Below are 20,291 nucleotides of genomic sequence, written 5' to 3' on the forward strand. Positions count from 1 at the left end.
TGCCCTCCCCAGTGTCCATGTAGTAATCAAGAAAGAGGAGGATGATGTAATGGTGCTGATGTATACACCAGATTTTGTTTTTTGAAAAATGCCATTGCAACTGGTTTGGAAAAGAATCATTTGACTTTACATCTATTGTTTTAAAGATTAACATGCAGGAGGTGAATCATTGCATGCTAAAGACCTGAAGTTGTAATCCTTTGTTACAGATTTTGCATAATGAAACTACAAAGGAGCAGAATTAGGCCATTTGCCCATCGAGTGTTTAGCCATTTCATGGCTGATACATTTTTCCTCAATCTCCTGCCTCCTTGTATCCCTTCATGCCCTGACTAATCAAGCATATATCAACCTCTATCTTAAGTATACTCCATGACTGGGCCTTCACAGGAATTCCACAGACTTGCCATTCTCTGAGGAAATTACTCCTCATCTCAGTTCTAAAAGGATGCCTCTCTATTAGGAGGCTGTGACCTTTGGTCTTGACTCTCCCACCACAAGAAACATCCTCTTCACACACACTTTATCGAGTTATATCAGCATTTGATATGTTTCAATGAGGTCTTCCCCCATTCTTCTGAATTCCAGTGAGTAGAGGCCCAGAGCCACCAAACACACCTCATGTTACAGTGGCATACAAAAGTTCGGGCACCCCGGTCAAAATTTCTGTTACTGTGAATAGTTAAGTGAGTAGAAGATGAACTGATCTCCAAAAGTCATAAACTTAAAGATGAAACATTCTTTTCAACATTTTAAGCAAGGTTAGTATATTAGCAAACAAGAGGAAATCTGCAGATGCTGGAAATTCAAACAACACACACAAAATGCTCTCGGCCCAAAACGTCGACAGTGCTTCTCCTTATAGATGCTGCCTGGCCTGCTGTGTTCCACCAACATTTTGTGTGTGTTGTTAGTATATTAGTTTTGTTTTGTACAATTTTGGAGTGGAAAAAAAAGAAAGGAACACCATACAAAAGTTTGGGCACCCCAAGAGATTTGAGCTCTCATAACTTTTACCAAGGTCTCAGACCTTAATTAGCTTGTTAGGGCTATGGCTTGTTCACACTCATCATTAGGAAAGCCCAGGTGATGCAAATTTCAAAGCTTTATAAATACCTTGACTCCTCAAACCTTGTCCCAGCAATCAGCAGCCATGGGCTCCTCTAAGCAGCTGCCTATCACTCTGAAAAATTAAAATAAATGATGCCAGCAAAGCAGGAGAAGGCTATAAGAAGATAGTCTCAGTTCGTAATGTAATTAAGAAATGGCAGTTAACAGGAACGGTGGAGGTCAAGTTGAGGTCTGGAAGATCAAGAAAACTTTCTGAGAGAACTGCTCGTAGGATTGCTGGAAAGGCAAATCAAAAGCCCCGTTTGACTGCAAAAGATCTTCAGGATGATTTAGCAGACTCTAGAGTGGTGGTGCACTGTTCTACTGTGCAATGACACCTGCACAAATATGATCTTCACGGAAGAGTCATCAGAAGAAAACTTTTCCTGCGTCCTCATCACAAAATTCAGCATCAGAAGTTTGCAAAGGAACATCTAAATAAGCCTGATGCATTTTGGAAACAAGTCCTGTGGACTGATGAAGTTAAAATAGAACTTTTTGGCAGCAGTGAGCAAAGGTACATTGGAGAAAGGGTGCAGAATTTCATGAGAACACCACCCCTCCAACTGTTAAGCACAGGGGTGGATCGATCATGCTTTGGGCTTATGTTGCAGCCAGTGGCATGAGGAAAGTTTCGCTGGGAAAGGGAAGAATGAATTCAATTCAATACCAGCAAACATCACACTGTCTGTTTAAAAAAAAATGCTGAAGTGGAAAAGAGGATGGTTTCTACAACAGGATAATGATCCTAAGCACACCTCAAAATCTACAATGGACTACCTCAAGGGGCGCAAGCTGAAGGTTTTGCCATGGCCCTCACAGTCCCCTGACCTAAGCATCATCGAAAATCTGTGGATAGACCTCAGAAGAGCAGACGGCCCAAGAATCTCACAGAACTAGAAGCCTTTTGCAAGGAAGAATGGGCAAAAATCCCCTAAACTAGAATTGAAAGACTCTTACCTGGCTACAGAAAGGCGTTTACAAGCTGTGATACTTGCCAAAGGGGGTGTTATTAAGTACTGACCACGCAGGTGCCCAAACTTTTGCTTCAGGCTTTTTTCCTTTATTGTTATTTTGAAACTGTAAAAGGTGAAAATAAAAAAGTAATCCTAAAATATTAAGAAATATGTCATCTTTAACTTTATGCCTTTTGGAAATCAGATCATCTTTTACTCACTTAGCTATTCACAGTAACAGAAATTTTGACCAGGAGTGCCCAAACTTTTGCATGCCGCTGTATGTAAGACAGTTGGCCATTCCTACCTTACACAGTGCAAGATGTCCATTATTGATTCTGCTGACTGGAAAGACACAGCTAATTGTTAAAGAACTAATTTTTTTTTGGAGAACATAATGGTTTTTCAGCTATTATAACTTCTAAAAGGGAAAGCTGTTGCAAAGAGAAGAATCTGAGCTTCAAATATTTCAAAGGTTATTTCAAGTCTGCGGCAGTTATTTAAAAAGGGCGCTTTGAGAGGCTTTGTTCATTGTATGTGGCCTATCAGCGGCAATAACCAAGGCACCAGTCATGAGTTAGATAGCAGGGAACATTCAGGCATAAAAGGAAGACACTGCCTAGTGGAGCAGTCATTGATGGAGTGATCTGAGGCAGAGTGGTAGTAGGACTTTGGCGATAATGGGTCAAGACAAGGTAAGCTACCTGGGAGGAATAGAAACAGGAAGTATTTCTGTGAGGCCAGTGTTCTGTACTGGTTGTCAGATGTGAGAAGTCCTAGAGACTCCCAGCCTCCCGGACGGCCATATCGGCGCCAGGTGTGTCGAGCTGCCACTTGTTAGGGACTGTGTTAGGAAACTGGAGCTGCAGCTCGATAACCTTCATCTTTTTAGGGAAAGTGAGGAGGTGATAAAGAGGAGCTATAGGCAAGCAGTCACATCGGGGCCTCGGGAGACAGATAAATAGGTAACAGTCAGGAGAGGGAAGGGCAAGGGTCAGATACTAGAGTGTCCCCCTTCACAATAAGTACTCCTATTTGAGTACCTTTGGAGGGACTGCCTACCTGGGGGAAGCAACAGAAGCAACAGCCTCTGGCACAGAATCCAGTCCCATGGCTCAGAAGGATAGGGCAGCAGTAATAGGGTACTCTATAGTTAGGTCAGACAGGTGATTCTGTGGACGCAGGAAAGAAACGCGGATGGTAGTTTGCCTTCCAGGATCCAGGGTCCGGGATGTTTCTGATTCTATCCACGACATCCTGAAGTGGGAAGTTGAACAACCAGAGGTCATGGTATATATTGGTACCAACTACATGGAGGAGGTCCTGAAAATAGACTACAGGAAGTTAGGAAGGAAGTTGAGAAGCAGAATCTCAAAGGTAATAAACTCAGGATTACTGCCTGTGCCACACAACAGTGAAAATAGGAACAGAGTGAGGTGGAGGATAAATGTGTGGCTGAGGGTTTGGGAGCAGGGGACAGGGATTCAGATTTCTGGATCATTGAAACCTCTTGGGGCAGGCACGACATGTACAAAAAGGACGGGTTGGACTTGAATCCAAGGGGGGCCAATATCGTGGCAGGGAAGTTAGTGAAGGTTATTGGGGAGAGTTTAAACTAGAATTGCTGGGGGGTGGGAACTGAACTGAAGAGACGGAAGGAGTGGCTGGCTCACAAGTAGAGAAATCTTGGAGACAGTGTGAGAAGGGGGATAGGCAGGTGATAGAGAAGGGTGATCTCATAGGCAGGTGATCGATGGTTTGAGATGTATCTATTTTAATGCAAGAAGAAGCATTATTAACAAAGCAGATGAGCTTAGAGCATGGATCAGAACTTGGAGCAATGATGTTGTGGCCATTACAGAGACTTGGATGTCTCAGGGGCAGGAATGGTTACTTAGAGTCCCAGACTTTAGATGTTTCAGAAAGGACAGGGAGGGAGGCAAAAGAGGTGGGGGTTTGGCACTGCTGATCAGAGATACTGTCACAGCTGCTGAAAAGGAGGAAGTCATGGAGGGATTGTCTATGGAGTCTCTGTGGGTGCAAGTTAGAAATAGGAAGGGGTCAATAACTCCACTGGGTGTTTTTTATAGACCACCCAATAGAAACAGGAACATCAAGGAGCAGATAGGGAGACAGAATCTGGAAAGGTATATAATAACAGGGTTGTCATGGGAGATATTAATTTCCCAAATATTGATTGGCATCTCTCTAGAACAAGGGGCTTATATGGGGTAGAGTTTGTTACGTGTGTTCAGGAAGGTTTTCTGACAAAATATGTTGCTAGGCTTACAAGAGGAGAGGCTATACTTAATCTTGTATTGGGAAATGAACCTGGAAAGGTGTCAGGTCTCTAAGTGGGAGAGCATTTTGGAGATAGTGATCACAATTCTGTCTCTTTTACCATAGCATTGGAGAGGGATAGGAACAGACAAGTTAGGAAAGTGTTTAGTTGGAGTAAGGGTAAATATGAAGCTATCAAGCCCCAAGGCATTCTACAAGTATGTGAAGAGCAAGAGGATAAGACATGAGAGAATATGACCAATCAAGTGTAACAATGGAAACGTGTGTATAGACTTATGGACAATGGATTTTCTAAAAATGGAGTAGAAATATAGAAAACCTACAGCACAATACAGGCCCTTTGGCCCACAGTGCTCTGCCAAACATGTACTTACTATATAAATTACCTAGGGTTACCAATAGCCCTCTATTTTTCTAAGCTCCATGTACCTATCCAAGAGTCTCTTAAAAATACCCTATTGTATCTGCTTCTACCATCATCACTGGCAGCACATTCCATGCACTCACCACTCTGAGTAAAAAACATCCCTGGCATCTCATCTGTACCTACTTCCAAGCACCTGAAAACTGTGCCCTCTTGTGTTGTCTACAAGGGGATGAAAATGGGCTTTGATAAACAAACTTCAGTTTTTATCTCTCAGAACTGGCTGTCATCCAAGTGTTTTTGCCTTTTTTTCTGTGGAATTTTCTAATTGATCTCTGCCTTAATATTTAATGTCAGATCAAAATTATTTTCAGTATTTTATTGCATGTCTGTGTTCCTCCATTGAGCGCAGCACAATAGCGTAGTGGTTAGCATAATGCAAAATATAGAACCAGCGACACGGGTTCAATTCTCACTGCTGTCCGAAAGGAGTTTGTGCGTTATCACCATGACTGCATGAATTTCCTCTTGGTGCTCTGTTTCCTCCCATTTTGTAAAGATCTACGGGTTAGGAGGTTAATTGGTCCTGTGTATAATTGGGCAGCATTGGCTCGTTGGGCCTGATACCATGTTCTATCTCTAAATCTAAAATTAAAATACTCAATCACGGGGGATTTTTGACCTCTTATTCAACGTTTGAGTAAGAAACCGATCCCTTGTATTGAAATTCACCTTATAAGCCAGATCTCTGTATAGATAAACTCTTCTCGGGCTTCCAACTGGGTGCAAGTTTCGATTATAATCTGTTTCATTGACGAGCTCTGCCATCTTTATCAGGGATGATGCCTGGGTATGTTTAGTCCGGTGGTACTTATAGCCCAGTAGTCCTGATTGGTTAGTCCTCATGCAATCAGGTTTCCACTCTCCCACTTGTTTACAGTTTTATTCCAGTTACTTAGAGTGAGACCTTCATCTTTGTTATGATTCTTTTCCTCCAGTTTTATTTCAGTGGCTTCCTTTATCATGCAGCCCCAAAAGCCATTGCCTTGAAATCAATCCTAAGGCCATTGTGAATGCAGAGTTCTGCTACTGCTGATCTCTCCAGGTAACCCAAATGGATACACTGCCTACACTTCTTGATGCAGGTTTCCACCATGTGTCCTGTCTGGCCAACATAGTTTTATATGTGCAATCAAAGAGTATATTTTTCATATTGGCCAGGAAAGCACGAGATCCTTTTCCAGAACTCTATACTTTCCTTGAATAGAGTTTTAGAACAGAACTGAAATGAGGATAAGTTTTGATACTTTGCCTTCTGTTAAAGGCCACATATACAGACAGTGGTATTAAGGTACCAAAAGCAACATGCAATGTAACTTAATTACTAACAGTGGTATATTCATCTTACTGCAGGCAGAAGGTGAAGACAATTTGAAGAAGATGCAACTGATGGAGTTAGCTATTCTTAATGGAACCTACAGAGATGCCAACATCAAAACACGTAAGAGATCTGCACTTCCACATAATTGTTTTCAATGTGATACTTGGTTTTAGAAAGTACAAGTTGGCTATAATACTTGTGTTGCAAGCTGTTTGCGTCTGTTTAATGCTTTAAACAAAACATGTACATTCCAATATTTCTTATGGGTGCATTATTAAATAGAATTTGACATCAAAATGTTAGGGTTTGAGATTGTTTAGGGGAGGTTTCAAAGAGCAACTAACATGGGATACAGGCAGATGGGATAGTATTCCAGTTTTACGATCTCGATAAGTAACTATGCTGCTGATAGGTCCTTCTCTTATGTAAGGGCTTCTTGATCATGTCAATAGCTTCCTCTTGATTTTCATTACTGTCAGTCGTGCAAGTCCCAGGTGGAGACTCAGGAGTACCGTTGCACTCAGATATAGAAGGATTCGTCATCACTGTTTCTGTATCAATTTTGTTTTAGCAGTCAGGGTTGTTAGCCATGAGCTGAACCCCTGAACCTGAAGGACCTGTGGGCCACTCTTAGACTGGGCTGTACCCTTTGACCTGTTTGGCATGGGTCACCCTACTAAGCGTAAAGCCCTGACTCCAGCCAACATAGCTCTCTGGGTCATTGAGGCACACAAGCCTCCAAACCCTATGACAAGGTTGTGGTTCTGTTCGAGGATCTGACTGTGAGAGGCTTGGAATTAGTGAACAGTGAGTGTTAAAGGACTGAAGGAGTGGTCGTATGCTTCATAGTTCCTTATGATGTAGGAGGAGGCTGGAAGAGATTTAAGTGCATATTTAGTCACAAGTGCAAAGGTTTAAACATAGAAAACAGTTAAGTTGTTAGCTGAGAGGAAGTGTGCTGGATCAGAGTAAATAAAAATCTACCTGAGGATTACAAGAATGGGAATGCTGGCCACAATAAGTCAAAGCATTTCAGATGACGTAAGATTGTGAGCATATGGTTGTAGTAAGCATTCATTCAGTGAGTATGGTATGAATCAGTGAAGATGTGATTCCCATCTGGAAGTATAGAGTAATAATATATCAAGAAATCTTTTGCTGGCCTTGAGTCTGCTCTGGATGACTAACTGACCTTCGAAATGTGTGTCTAGCACTTTCAGATGCCGCTGTTGTGACTGTTCTTTGTGAGCTCAAACTGTAAATATTGACCTTTTTATTCCACTGTGTGTGGCACTAAATGAAGTAATCTCCAATTATAAGCACAACTATTAGTGGGGTCCTCCCATTTTCCTTTTGTCACTTAGGATAGCAGTGGTTTGAGGGGGTTAGAAGAGCAAAATAATAATGTTGCTAGACATTATTTTGCATCTTATCATGCCACTTAACTAATGAAGATAGCTCTCAGTATTGGTAACCATGAAACTGCGGGACTGTCATTAAAAATCTATTGAAGTCATTTTGAAGAAAATCTGCCCGACTTGCCCGGTCTGGTCCTTGTAGTTGACTCCCAGCATTTAATGGAAAAGTCCAGCAGCTCACCAAGTTCACTGAGGCAAGTAGTTGTTGATTTTCCAGTTCTTCTCGCATCCTAAAGACCTGGTGTAAAAGATTTCCTGTTTCAGGGCAAGGGGAAAACAATGCTCTCAAAATAAATCCTGGCTTCTGAAATATTTTAAGCTGTTACTGCCACTTGCTGAGAACTCTCTTTAGCATTCTCGTGAATATAAGATTTAGAATACTGAGATAAACAAGTAAAGCTGTGCCAGATTATTTTGTTTAAAGTTGACCAAGTAAGCTAAGCTTTTGTAACCTGTTGAGAGCCAAAAGAAAGAAGACTTGTATGATTTGGATTTTGGAAGATCTAAATATCCTCAAATACTGAAAGGGCACAAATTTTGATGTCAGTTTTGTCACCTCTGAATATTTTAACATATTTCTGGTTTAATTTTTGGACTAGTAGTTGAACATTGTCTTACTTTTGTTTCATCCACCTGCAAGATGCCACCTTGTCCTGAATTATAATTGGCTTTCTAAACCCCCAACTTCCTGAGTATTATTCTATCAAAATGTTCACTTGCATGATTGATGTTCACAAGTATGTGGCTGTGCATACTGAGTACATGAATGAGGCGATACCAATTGATGAATAACACACACAAAATGCTGGTAGAACACAGCAGGCTAGGCAGCATCTATAGGAAGAAGCGATGTCGACGTTTCGGGCCTGAAGAAGGGTCTTGGCCCGAAACGTTGACAGCGCTTGTTCCTATAGATGCTGCCTAGCCTGCTGTGTTCCACCAGCATTTTGTGTGTGTTGTTTGAATTTCCAGCATCTGCAGATTTCCTTGTGTTTACCAATTGATGAATGTTCTGTTTCTGACCATGCATGTTCCAGATAAAATATTCTAAATGCCATTGTTGCAATTAAGGCAGGGGTTCCCAACCTTTTTTAGGCCATGCCGCCTTGTCATTAACTGAGTAATCAATCCATGGACCCCAGGTTGGAAAAACCCTGATTTAAGGGCTTAATTTTGATGTGCATTTAAAAGCTATAGGAATGAAGTCATGATTAGCATCAGTGCATCAGCCAACCTTGTGGGATATATCCCTCTTGATTACTGGTTTGTCATTCAAATTCACTGGATACAGAAACATTTGCTTCCAAACAAATGGTATCACCTTGCATGTACCCATTAATGCATTTTTGGTAAATGTATGTAAATTTTGCACTTGCTAATTTCAACGCTGCTGAAAGTATTCCATCTCAAAGTGCACAGAAATGCTGGTGCTTTTGCTTGTACCATCTGTAGTTTATCTTAAATCTGAGCAATAAAACATTTGTAACTTGAATCAAGTAAGAGATCATTTCAAGAATAATTAAAAGAATACTGTGACATGGCTTTTAACTGAATAATCTAAAATCTGGAAGATATGTGCATATTTCATTCGCATCTTATTTTAGAACTTGTCAATATGAGATACAGAGGGATGAAATATATCACAAAGAAATGGCTACAATACATGGCACTAGTATTTCAATCTGGTATAAAATATTGACTGTCACGGCTTTTTGAATTTGCAGTTTTGGCTTCTGTGTCAAATTATTGCTGTATATATCACTTCAGTTTGTTCTATTTGTATTTTCTTTAAAATTGTGCTTGATTAAATATTGGTAAAGGGGAAATTAGCTTGCAAATAGGGGTGCTTTTATTTGGGCATATTTGATCATTGCATGGACTAATTTCCTGTTTTCCTTCCCTATCATACTTCCTTTAATTCTTTTCCTCCTGTTTCCTGCTCACCTTCCTTTCTCCCCTCCTCGTGATCCCTGTTGCTTACTGCAGCTACCCTTGCCTTTTCTCTTGCAGCAACATCGCAGGGTCCACGGCTGATTACTGGGCCAGCTGCCCCCATGCTTCCACCAGCTGCCTTGCGTGCCTCTACGCCAGCTGGTCCTACCATTATGAATATCATTAGGCCAATTCAGACAGCTACAGTTATGCCTAACGGAACTCCTCATCCAACTGCCTTAGTACCACCTTCACCAGAAGCTGGTATAATCTATACAACTCCCTACGACTACCCGTATGCTTTGACACCAGCCGCATCTCTACTGGAATATCCAATGGAGCCAAGTGGGGTTCTAGGTAAGCAAACCCTGCAAATAGACTTGAAGCATCAAAATAGCAAAAATGTCATCTTTACTTTTGATATTTCGTGGTTTTGCTTTACTTTTCTAAATAGCTAAATCAATTTCCTCTTGAAAGATAGCTGAGCCATCGCAGCACTTATTTACGCTGAGATCTGTATGCAGGTTCATATAACCTAATGGAAATAACTTATTTTTATTAGTACACAATCATATTCACAGCTGAACTTTTTAAAATGAATCGTACAGATGTTTGACTTTACAGCTAAAGTTAAGATATGATATTTATCAATTCTTGTGACTTTAAGTTCAAAGTAAGATTTATTATCAGAGTACATACACATCACCACATACAAACCCGAGATTCCTTTTCTGCTGGTATACTTAGCAAATCTATAGAATAGTAACTGAGAACAGGATCAATGAGCAACAGACTGCAAATGGTAATATAAATAAATAGCAATAAATAACGAGTATGAAATAACATGAAATGAAAGACTGTGAAATAACAAGATAGTCCTTAAAGTGAGACCATCAGTTGTGGAAAATACATGTTACCTAGTACATTTGGTGGACTACCTAAAATGTAGATTAGCTTGCAGTTTGAGTAATGCTGAAAAATTGAATTAACTGCAAATGAGTTGTTCTGAATTTTCAACATTTAACTAATTGCTTAGGAACAGCTGTAGAACACTGAAAGCTTTGAAATTTAATTGAACCACTGAGATTACACAATTTAAGCAAGATAAGAGGACATGGGAATAAGTAAGAGGGTTTGTAGTGAGTTTAAAAAAATGAATCATGAGGGACAAGCTAATGTGTTATGCTATATTAAGTTATTCTTAAAATTGTACAAGTGGAAAAACTGTTAACTTTCTTAACTTGCTGATTGTTTGTCCTTAGGTATGGCTTTTCCAGCGAAAGGCTAAGAATGCATGGGACATGTGTCTGAATCCTCAGGAAAATAATAACTTCCTCTGAAGAAGTGAAGAGCCTGACCAAGCACATTGAAACACGAGCAGTATAGCCAAGCTTATTTTGGGTGCAGGGTGTACAGTATTTGGCAGGCTTTAACCACATCATACAATATATCCTAAGACTTAAGGACACGGTCAGTGGTTTAAAGTACCTAAAGCACTTTTATTTTTTTGAAACAAGTGTTCCCTTGTAGCGATGTTGAAAAAATGGATACACTGAAGACCTGATTGGATGAATGCCATATCACATACCCTATCAAACCACTACTTGGAGCAGCAAGGTGATGGTGTGCGGTGATAAACAAAGAACCAGAATTAAAGGGGGTTTTTACCGGCTTTCCCATAAAGGTTATTAGATTTTTAAACAAAAATCAAAAAAAAATTTAGTGTATTTTAGATTTTTTGTAAATATAACTAGTAGACAATGTATTGATTCAGATATAATTCTAAAAAAAAAGCAGCTCTAAATTGTCATACTGCTTAACTCGTGGGCCTGTATTTAAAATTTAAATGTCAGAATGGAAAATTGCAAGAAATGTGTTGGGGACATGATGGTGCAATGGATTAGAACACTCCGTTCTTGTCAATTTTATTTGGGTTCAGTTCCAACCCGTATTGAAATGAGACGTTCCTATTTTATATCTCAAATGTATACAGTTTCTGTTTTAGTTTTCTGTTGGATACAGACCCACAATGTAAAACTGCTCACAATGGGCAATCTTGCTTTGAGGCTTTTATGGTCAAGATGCAGTGCTGAAGCAGCGTAGGAGATCTGAACTGTGTCCAGTTTGTTCCTTGCCTGACCTACCTATGAATTAGACATTACCCTTTGAAGAAGGTGCAGGTGCAGTGATTTCGAAGGTCAATTGCAGACTAGTCTCAATGCGCTGATATTTTATTTTGATCTACCAAACATCGCTCTTTACCCTTTTTTCCTGAAATGGTGGCTTAGTACTTTATCTCAGTAACAACATTAATCTGTAAACATTGGTAAATTAACCCATGACATTAAAATCCACAAAAAAAAATCTGTGGCTAGGGCTTTAAGGGTTAATCATTACAATGGAGTCTTTTGTCATTGTGCCTGTGAAATAATAGATCAAGATAAGCTGAAGCTTAAACTGCTTTAAATTCCTTTGAAACCAGTTTTTAAAACAATTCTGGAAATAGTGCTGCTGCCTTGAAGTGGCATATGCTGTTATGATTTAAAAGTACATTTCTTTTGGGATCTAGAGCAAGAGGCATTGGAATCTGATCTTTGTATCACAATGCACACTAACCACTGATCAACCTTTGTAACACACTGACACTTGCCAAACTGGCACTCATGATCCAAATCTGCAGTGTTTCAATCTCTGCTTGGTGCAAGGCTCATTTATTTTTGTACTTTATTTTTTACTAACTGCTTATCAATGAATGCTGATGGGTTTTTACTGTGGTTTTGGATCTCTCTCCTGCACTAAATTATATGTGTAAGCTGCCCACAGTGTTTCTCCCCCCTCTTGAATATTTACCGGTGCTAACTTAATTAACAACATAGCACATGAGTAAACTTAAGTAGATAACTTGTGTGATGCAATTTACCTAACATCACAATAAAGTAACGAGACCTACAGTAATCTGCAGGTTCCATAAAGGACCCAGGGCTGCTTTTACATAATAGGAGTGGGCATCTTTGGAAGAACATCTTCAGAATTTGTGCAGAGTGCTCTGGTGTTAAATACTGTTAAATTTGAGTCTGTCATACCAAAATAAAGCATTTCAATGAGCTTGTATTTAGACACTCCGAAGAACAAAGCAGTTCTGAATACAAGTTTTAAAACATAGAATTGTACAGCACAGGAACAAGCCATTAGGCCCACAATATCGTGCAGAGCCAGCTAAAAAACGAATCAACAAAACCCAAACACTAATGCCTCCTACCCACACCGTGTCCTTACCCCTCCATCTTCTCTACATCTATGTGCTTATCCAGATGCCTCATAAAAGCCTCTGTATTTTCCTTTAACACCATACAAGGCAATACATTCTAGGCATCTGTCACTCTGAGTAAAAACTTGTCCCACTCACTTTCAATGCATGCCCTCTGGGATTAGCTATTTCAATCCTGGGAAACAAATACAGTCTGTCCACTCTATCTATCCCTCTCATAATCTTGTAAACCTCTACAGATCTCCCCTTAGCCTCTGCCATTTCAGAGAAAACAACCCAAATTTGTCCAGCTTCTCATGATATCAGCTGCCCTCTAAACCAAACAGAATCCTGGTAAGCTTCTTCTGCACCCCCTCCAAAACCTCAGTGTCCTTCCTATAGTGGGGTGACCAGAACTGTATACAATACTCCAGATGTCTTTCTTTACTCTCCGGGTTTGGTAAGGAAATTCCTGGACCCTATTGAAACAAATCTTCATAATTTAACTTTGACACTATGGATTTTAAGTCATTTACACTAATCCCATTAACTAGTATCCTGTTTAAGGATTTTCAATTTTTTTAAAAATAGTATTAGATTGCAAGAAAAAGCTTTGAGTGTTGATTGTCAAGGAATGACAGCTTAATAATGCTCCCAACAGTCTTAGAGATATTTGCAACAATGTCGGTAAGCTTCACGCTTACTGCATTAATCTGGTTTCACTTGCTTGAGGATTTCCAAAAGGCTAGCACTGAAAATACTACAGTTGACTTGAACACTGAAATATTCTGTTCATCTTGTCCAAGGCCATTTAGCAAATCTTTATTTAAGTTAACCAAAATTGATATTGTACCTGGGTGTGTTTGGTCATATGCAGTTATCCATTGGAATGAAACCTTTTGAACAGCCCCAGCACACAGTACTAAGAGATAAGCAGTTAGTAAAGCAAATGTCTGGCAAGATTACCTAACTTTTCAAGTCATTGTGCTATTGTATTGTTGAATTATGTACATCTTCACCAATTTTGAGTTCCTTTTTTTTTTAAAAAAAGATTCTAACTTTCTTTTGGACTTGTTGCAATTTAACTAGGTGCGATGGCAACAAAAGTTCGGAGGCATGATTCGCGTGTCCATCCTTACCAAAGGATTGTGACCGCAGACAGAGGTTAGTTTAGTTTTGTAGCCAGAACGGCACTTATTTTGATCAGTATTAAAGCAGTGACTTGTCAAGAGTAGGAAGTACTTGGTTCATTGGAATGAGGAGCATGAAATGAACGGCTGTAATGCAAACGGAATTATTTTAGAAACCAATAAAGACCACTGGAAATCTAAAAACAAAAAAACTTTACATTCCTAAGTAATACAAGAAGTCAGGAGTACAGATTGGTTCTCCTTGCACTAATTTTAATTCATCATTTTTGTATAAATCCATAATATTAATCTATCTGTGGCTTCGCCAACTGCTAATCATATTTATATAAAAAAAAGACATGATTAGTTGCTGACGTTTGGGTTTTTTACCACGGAGCTCAAAGTTATGAAGCTACTAAAATGTCTACATTTCTTTATTAATCTTCTGTCTAATAAATCCTGCTTGAACAGAATAGATTATTTTTCTGCATTTAACATTTGCAAAGCGATATCAACTCAATGGTGGGAGCATTTTATAATGGCTGGATCCAGTTTGCTTAGTTGCAGTTGAGCCTCAGTACAGAGGCCTTGTAAACTATAATTTAAAAGCATTGTTTGAAGTTTTAAGGTTTTTTTTATACACCGTCAGAGTGCCCTTTTGACTTTTATTTGCTTCTTTAGTGTAACAGTTTACAGGAATTGATTAGAGGCAAGGGCAATGAAGCTTAGAGCTCAAATTACTGCCCGAATAGCTATTCAACCCTATGCACGCTTTATGGAAATAATAACCTTGGTCCCTGAGGACTTAATTGTAGGTGTACATATTCAAGGGTCATGTCTACTCTGGTTAAAATTGTTCAAATTTGCACTGAGTTTGTATTTCATTTTTGTTCTCTGCAATGTGTTTTTGCTCCTGGTTTTTAGTCTTAATAAAATTTTTGGTTGTCTAGTGTTTCTGCACTGGAATTTTTATCATGGGTATTTATTTTTTATTCTTTACTATAAAATTTTTCATTCCTGTGAAGTTTGCTCATTCTGTGAAAAGCTTTTAATGTCTTGTGTAGAGAAAAAGCAACCTATTTCAATAGCAGAGGGAATGTTTAAGCTACGTGTATATTGTGGGGTTAAATGGTACTTCCTGCCTTTCCAAAACTCTTCTTTGTACTGCCTTCGAAGTATAGTCTTTTTATTCTGGTTCCAACACATGGCTGTTTTCTGAAAATTTGTTGTAGAGATGCAATCATAAAAAATATATATTTAACTGTACTTAGTTTTAATGCTATTTCCATTTGATAAAATGTGAATCAGTGAAACTGAGTAGGTATTTGAAATTGTGATGTAGCAATTTTTGTACAGAAATTTTTTTTTGCAAATGTGTTCAGTTTCAGACCACCCCCACTGAACTTGCATCTATCTAGAAGCTTGATTAACATTAGAAATGTGTAGGGGTTTTTTTACGTTAAACACGGCAACAGTGATTTTAACGCTGTGCTTTAAAATGAATTTTGGAGCAAAGGTATTCCCCGATTAACTTTCATCTAGAGTAAAAGTAACCTCTGCCCTTTCATTTTGCCATAGATAAATACTAATGTTTAATAGCAGTCAATTCGAACATCTTTAGAAAAGCATTTTTTGAATTTTTTTTGCTGTCTCTCTTCCCATAATTTTTTTAGACCTTCAGGGCTGGATGAATCCATTGGTCCTGGGTCCTGGGCCCTACAAAAATCTGGCAGGACCTCAATTCAAATTGTACGAGACCAAAGGATCACCATCTCAACAGTACTCAGTATGTAAATTACAGGCTTCTCATTATTAACCTAAAATGAACACATGCACTCACAATTTTGATTTTGAATACGGTATCCAACACCATGTGGCAATGGCTGCCACATGCTTGTGACGAGGAGTTAAAAAGTTTAAAACAGCATTTCATTGTGGCAAAATCATTTTCTGGAAATTAATACAAGACCAAAGTTGGATGTCAAGAGTTCTCCACTTACTGTCTCCAGGAGGCAGAGGTGGTTCCGACACTCTTGATAACTTTGGGACCATTCTCCAGTTGTTTGTCACTGGGATCCAAAAGACCATAGGCAAGGATGTGGCAGCAGATGTGGGGGAGGAAAGGGGGTGATTGTTTGTGGGAGAGGGGTTGCTTGATGGTGGGTGCTATGTGGCATTAGAAGCCATAATTCCATGACAGAAGTAAATGTGGCATGAAATATCCTAAATCAAAATGTGGCCCAAAGTAGTGTGCATTTCAGCTTAAAATTCCCTCCATATTAAGTGCTTGCTGTATGTATATCTGGAGGACTAGAATTGTAATTAACGGACCATGACTCTAAATTTGTTTTGGCTCATGTATTGTACAAAATTCTTCCAGCCTTGAACTTTATATTGTGACTGCTACTAACCATTAATTTAGTTGTGTATTTCTGTTCATTTTGTTGAAAGTTTGACATGTTTTCATGCTCAAATCATGATACTTGTGATCGAGTTTCAGATCTTTTACAAATAGTTTGTATTAGTTAAGTAGTGTTCATGTCATCAGTCTTCACTAGCTGACGCTAATATCTTTTTTCTATCTTTTTGTTTTCTTATGTTCCTAACTACCCAGCTGCCACAAGCAACTAACCCATGACCTTTGACCTCTGAACTCTTCACCCAATGATGACCTGACCATGCCTGTCTGCTGATCAGTTAACTGGTTATCGCCTATGCTTGCCTGTCTCCAATGCAGCGAGCTGAGGCACTGTCTGTTCGTCTCGTTACCTAACAACGTTTATATAAAAAAAAAGCTCCAGCCACAGCTTTTCTGGTTGGGTGAATGTGGTGCCAGAACCTGCACTGAGTAATACTAAAGCAATAAGTCCAGTTCATCCCTCACTACTGTTTCTCAGTGATCATCTCTTAAAGATTCTCCCTAAAGAATGGTAAGGAAGGTCTCTAACTGCACTGGCAAAAGGATTGAGCGCTGTACAAACAGTTGCCACCGGACAAATGTGATGGAGATCTGATGTTAGTTTGTGTTGTAGTTACAAACTCTTTGACCGCATTTGTAATGATGCATTATGAATGAACCTTGAGTCAAGTATATTGGGGAAGAGTTCAATACTGACAGTGTACACTGCAATTATGAACAAAGATTTAATACTTCATGTACAGTACTATTGGTTGTTGTTGCCAAACACTCAAGCCCATTTTTGGAGCCACATTAGAAAGAGAATGTAATTCAGTATTGCTAGCCACAAAACAAAATAAAAATGTTTTGAACAAAGCCTAGTTATCAGAACTACCTGATTAAGCCAATTAAATCAGTCAACAATTAATTTTATGGGACGGTTTCTCCCAGTATTTTTGTAGTTCAATCAATTCCAGTCAGCGGCATCCCCCTTCCCCTCAGCTGTAAGTTGAATAGATGTCTGCTGGTTAGTACACTTGTAGCACGGACTTCACATCATGCCACAAGCACACCATCTTGGTGGCGTACTTTAATAATCAGCAAACTTGAAACCTTTCGCCATCTTCTACATATATCGATCTTCAAATCTATTCATGATTTGAGCCTGACTCTCCAGTCTTTTCCCAGGTATCTACAGCCCTGGTTAATCCAAACCATGCAGTTTAAAGTATAATAATTGCCAGAACACAGATAGGGGTAACATAACATTTTGCATCGTTAGAGCATCTTGTGCCAGAAATCGCTTTTTTTGAGTTGCTAAAAATACCACTTGAAATGTTTATGAAATTGTTTGATTAACTTCTGCGAACTTTATGTTGTGTTATTCTTTTGCATTAAGCATTCAATTGAAGAGGCCAAACATTTAGCTTGTCATCTCCAATTACTGTTGTGCACAATAGTATTCTCCTCTCCTTTCTCTCTCGTCCCTGCCCCACAAGTTTACGATTTCATTTAACTGATCCGAGCTGCATACATTGATCCAATGTACTAGTTTGCATTCAAGCTCAGCTTGGGGAAAGCCTGTGCCATTCTTACTGCTCACACGTATCTTGACGTGAAGGTACATTCATAATGTGTCACTTTCTGGATGCAAAAAAAAAATCTGTTTCTAACTCTTCGTAAATGGACACTTCTTTCAGAAGGATGTGAAAGCCATGCTTGCCTATTCTATTTACTATATATGTTATAAAAGTGTAGATAAGTTCAGTGCATTTAAACCACAGAGGAAAAACTAGATACTTTTACAGGGTGCTGGTGAAGAAATATATATTTTTGACAATTTAGCTTTTTATACTTACTTGCAGTAACAAAATACAAAAACTATTTAAAAAAATGTAATGGAAGTGAAGCTGAATGGTTATGGTTTAAAAAAAAGATAAACTGAAGACCAAAACAGTATATCTAGGATTTTTGCAGGGTTGTGGGTGAGAAGAGAAGAGCATAACGGAAGGAAAATAGTGCCTTATACATGCCTGGTCATTTTGTAAGTGTCTAACCAACATATTGTTTGACTCAATCCTGATGCATGTCAGTCCATCATTAGAGAGAAGGGAAGTGGTCTGAATTGGCAAAGGTGTTCAAAAAAAAGAGAGAACAGCGAGGGCAGTTGTGTGAAGCTACTCAAATTTAAAAGCGATTAGGCCTGTTCAGTTTATTGATTCTATGCAACAAGTTTCTCAACCAGCTTCTATTTTATGCCACCATTTGTGTCTTCCTAAGTTGTTCATATTTCAAATTTTTCTCATCGTGCCATTATTTCTCCATAAAATTGAAGCTTTTTTTCTCGCGTAAGATCAGAGAGTTTTCTAACGTTCACTTACAAAATGAAGGCCTTTTTTTGGCTTAGTTTTGCCGATTAATTAGAAGCAGAAAACCAGCTCTTATCACTAATTATACAATGCTGCAGTGTTTGACTCTAGAACAAAGTGCGTAAGAACAAATTTGAAATGTTTTATTTCTCGCTGCCCTTCGATGTTTTTTCTTCTGTCAACTCTCATTGAGTTTACATCAATTGTACGAACTCAATATTTTGTCAGTGTTATTTTTTTGTAAACAAAACATTGAAAGTTTTTGACAGTATTATGTATTCCCTCAGTTACATTAAGGAATAGCTCGAAGACTCTGCTGTTACATAAATGGTTGGTTGAATGCAAAGCAATTACATATGCTGTGTACAATATTTAATATATTGCCTACACACATGTATAGTATTGTAATTACCACCATTGTTACAAGTTTATAATGTATTTTTCTATCTTCATTTTGTATGTATATTGTATACCATTTACAATTTTTTCTTCCAGATTTGAGGCCACTGTGGTTTTGATAGCCAGAAACCATTGCAGATTTCTCGTGATCATAATCTCTATCATTGGGAGTGTTGCCTTTTCTGACTTGTTAACTCATTATTCATTTAATAAGTTTCTTGTTAAAAAATGTTTTTACATGCTTGCATTTTATTTCATGGTGTTTGCTGTTTCTATTAACCCTGGCATTTATTTTAATAAACGTTATAGTACAAATCTACTAACTGCTGAATAGTTTGTTTAACCCTCGATGAACAGTCTGGTTCACTGGACTAACCTTTTGACGAGTATGAATTTACTCCCAAGTACATACATCCACGCACACAATAACACTAGCTGAAAAATTGCTCCAAGTTATGTGCTATATCGTTTCGTTGACTGACTTGCACTGCACAGCAATATATATATATATATATATATAAAAAAACTACATTCGGTATTATAGAACAACCTGGATGGGGTGATGTGGATATCATCCCTTCGAGGTCGGGAACAAAGTAACATTTCTTTCGAGATATCTGTCTAGTCTTGTCTTTTGCCTACCAGCTAAAAGCACCTTCTCTGTGTACTAATGTTGGACCTGGCCTCTGTGCTTTCTTTCTTCTTTTTGACTAATGCAGAAGATGCTGTTCATAGAGGCACACAAGCAATGATCTGGGGGAGGGTGTAGGGAGCTCGGTACTGGGCGATGGGGAATAAACGTTCATTACTTTTTATGCTGAGATCAATTCAATAATTTTTTTGGAAAGAGTTGGGATGAGAGGGGAGGTTGGCAATAGTTAGTAAAGCAGTCCATGGACTACTGAGTGTGAATTATATTATATAATTGCCTATTTCCCAGTGTTTTATCATGTAAATTGGAAGAGACAGAACACTGAAGATCTAATACAGTACATTGTTTAGGGAATCACATTGCAGTCACTATATGTCTGCAATTTTCACTTTAAGATAGACTATGCATAAATGATATTTGTTTGAAACTGTATATAAGTAGTATTTATAGATAAATTTGAAATTCACTTGTATGTAACTTCTACCAAAAGGAGCTCTCTTGTACGTGTGCAATAAAATGACGTAAAACTGGAATGTCTGCCTATATCCATGAGCTCAAACAATATTTTACTAAACACAAACAAGTTTTTCTTACAAATTTGGGGTATAATTTCATTCATTGTGGTTGACTATTT

The 20,291-nt window shown here is 38.6% G+C and overlaps 1 protein-coding gene across 8 annotated transcripts in view; it reads left to right on the forward strand.

Moving 5' to 3' along the window:
• qkia (QKI, KH domain containing, RNA binding a) overlaps nt 1-19,320 on the forward strand; it is a 136,012-nt gene extending 116,692 nt beyond the window's left edge. Inside the window, exons 5-9 of one of the 8 annotated variants that reach the window (XM_059949249.1) lie at nt 6,142-6,232; nt 9,517-9,819; nt 13,799-13,873; nt 15,513-15,625; nt 16,454-19,320. In XM_059949249.1, the coding sequence (XP_059805232.1) occupies nt 6,142-6,232; nt 9,517-9,819; nt 13,799-13,873; nt 15,513-15,625; nt 16,454-16,477 (606 nt within the window). In that variant the 3' untranslated portion in view covers nt 16,478-19,320. Of the gene's footprint in view, nt 1-6,141; nt 6,233-9,516; nt 9,820-10,724; nt 13,874-15,512; nt 15,626-16,453 lie in introns of those variants that run through there. The other 7 variants (XM_059949251.1, XM_059949250.1, XM_059949252.1 and 4 more) reach the window with 7 other exon arrangements.
• The last annotated feature ends 971 nt before the right edge of the window (nt 19,321-20,291 follow it).

Source organism: Hypanus sabinus, chromosome 24, assembly GCF_030144855.1.
Source record: "Hypanus sabinus isolate sHypSab1 chromosome 24, sHypSab1.hap1, whole genome shotgun sequence".
Taxonomy (NCBI): Eukaryota; Metazoa; Chordata; class Chondrichthyes; order Myliobatiformes; family Dasyatidae; genus Hypanus; species Hypanus sabinus.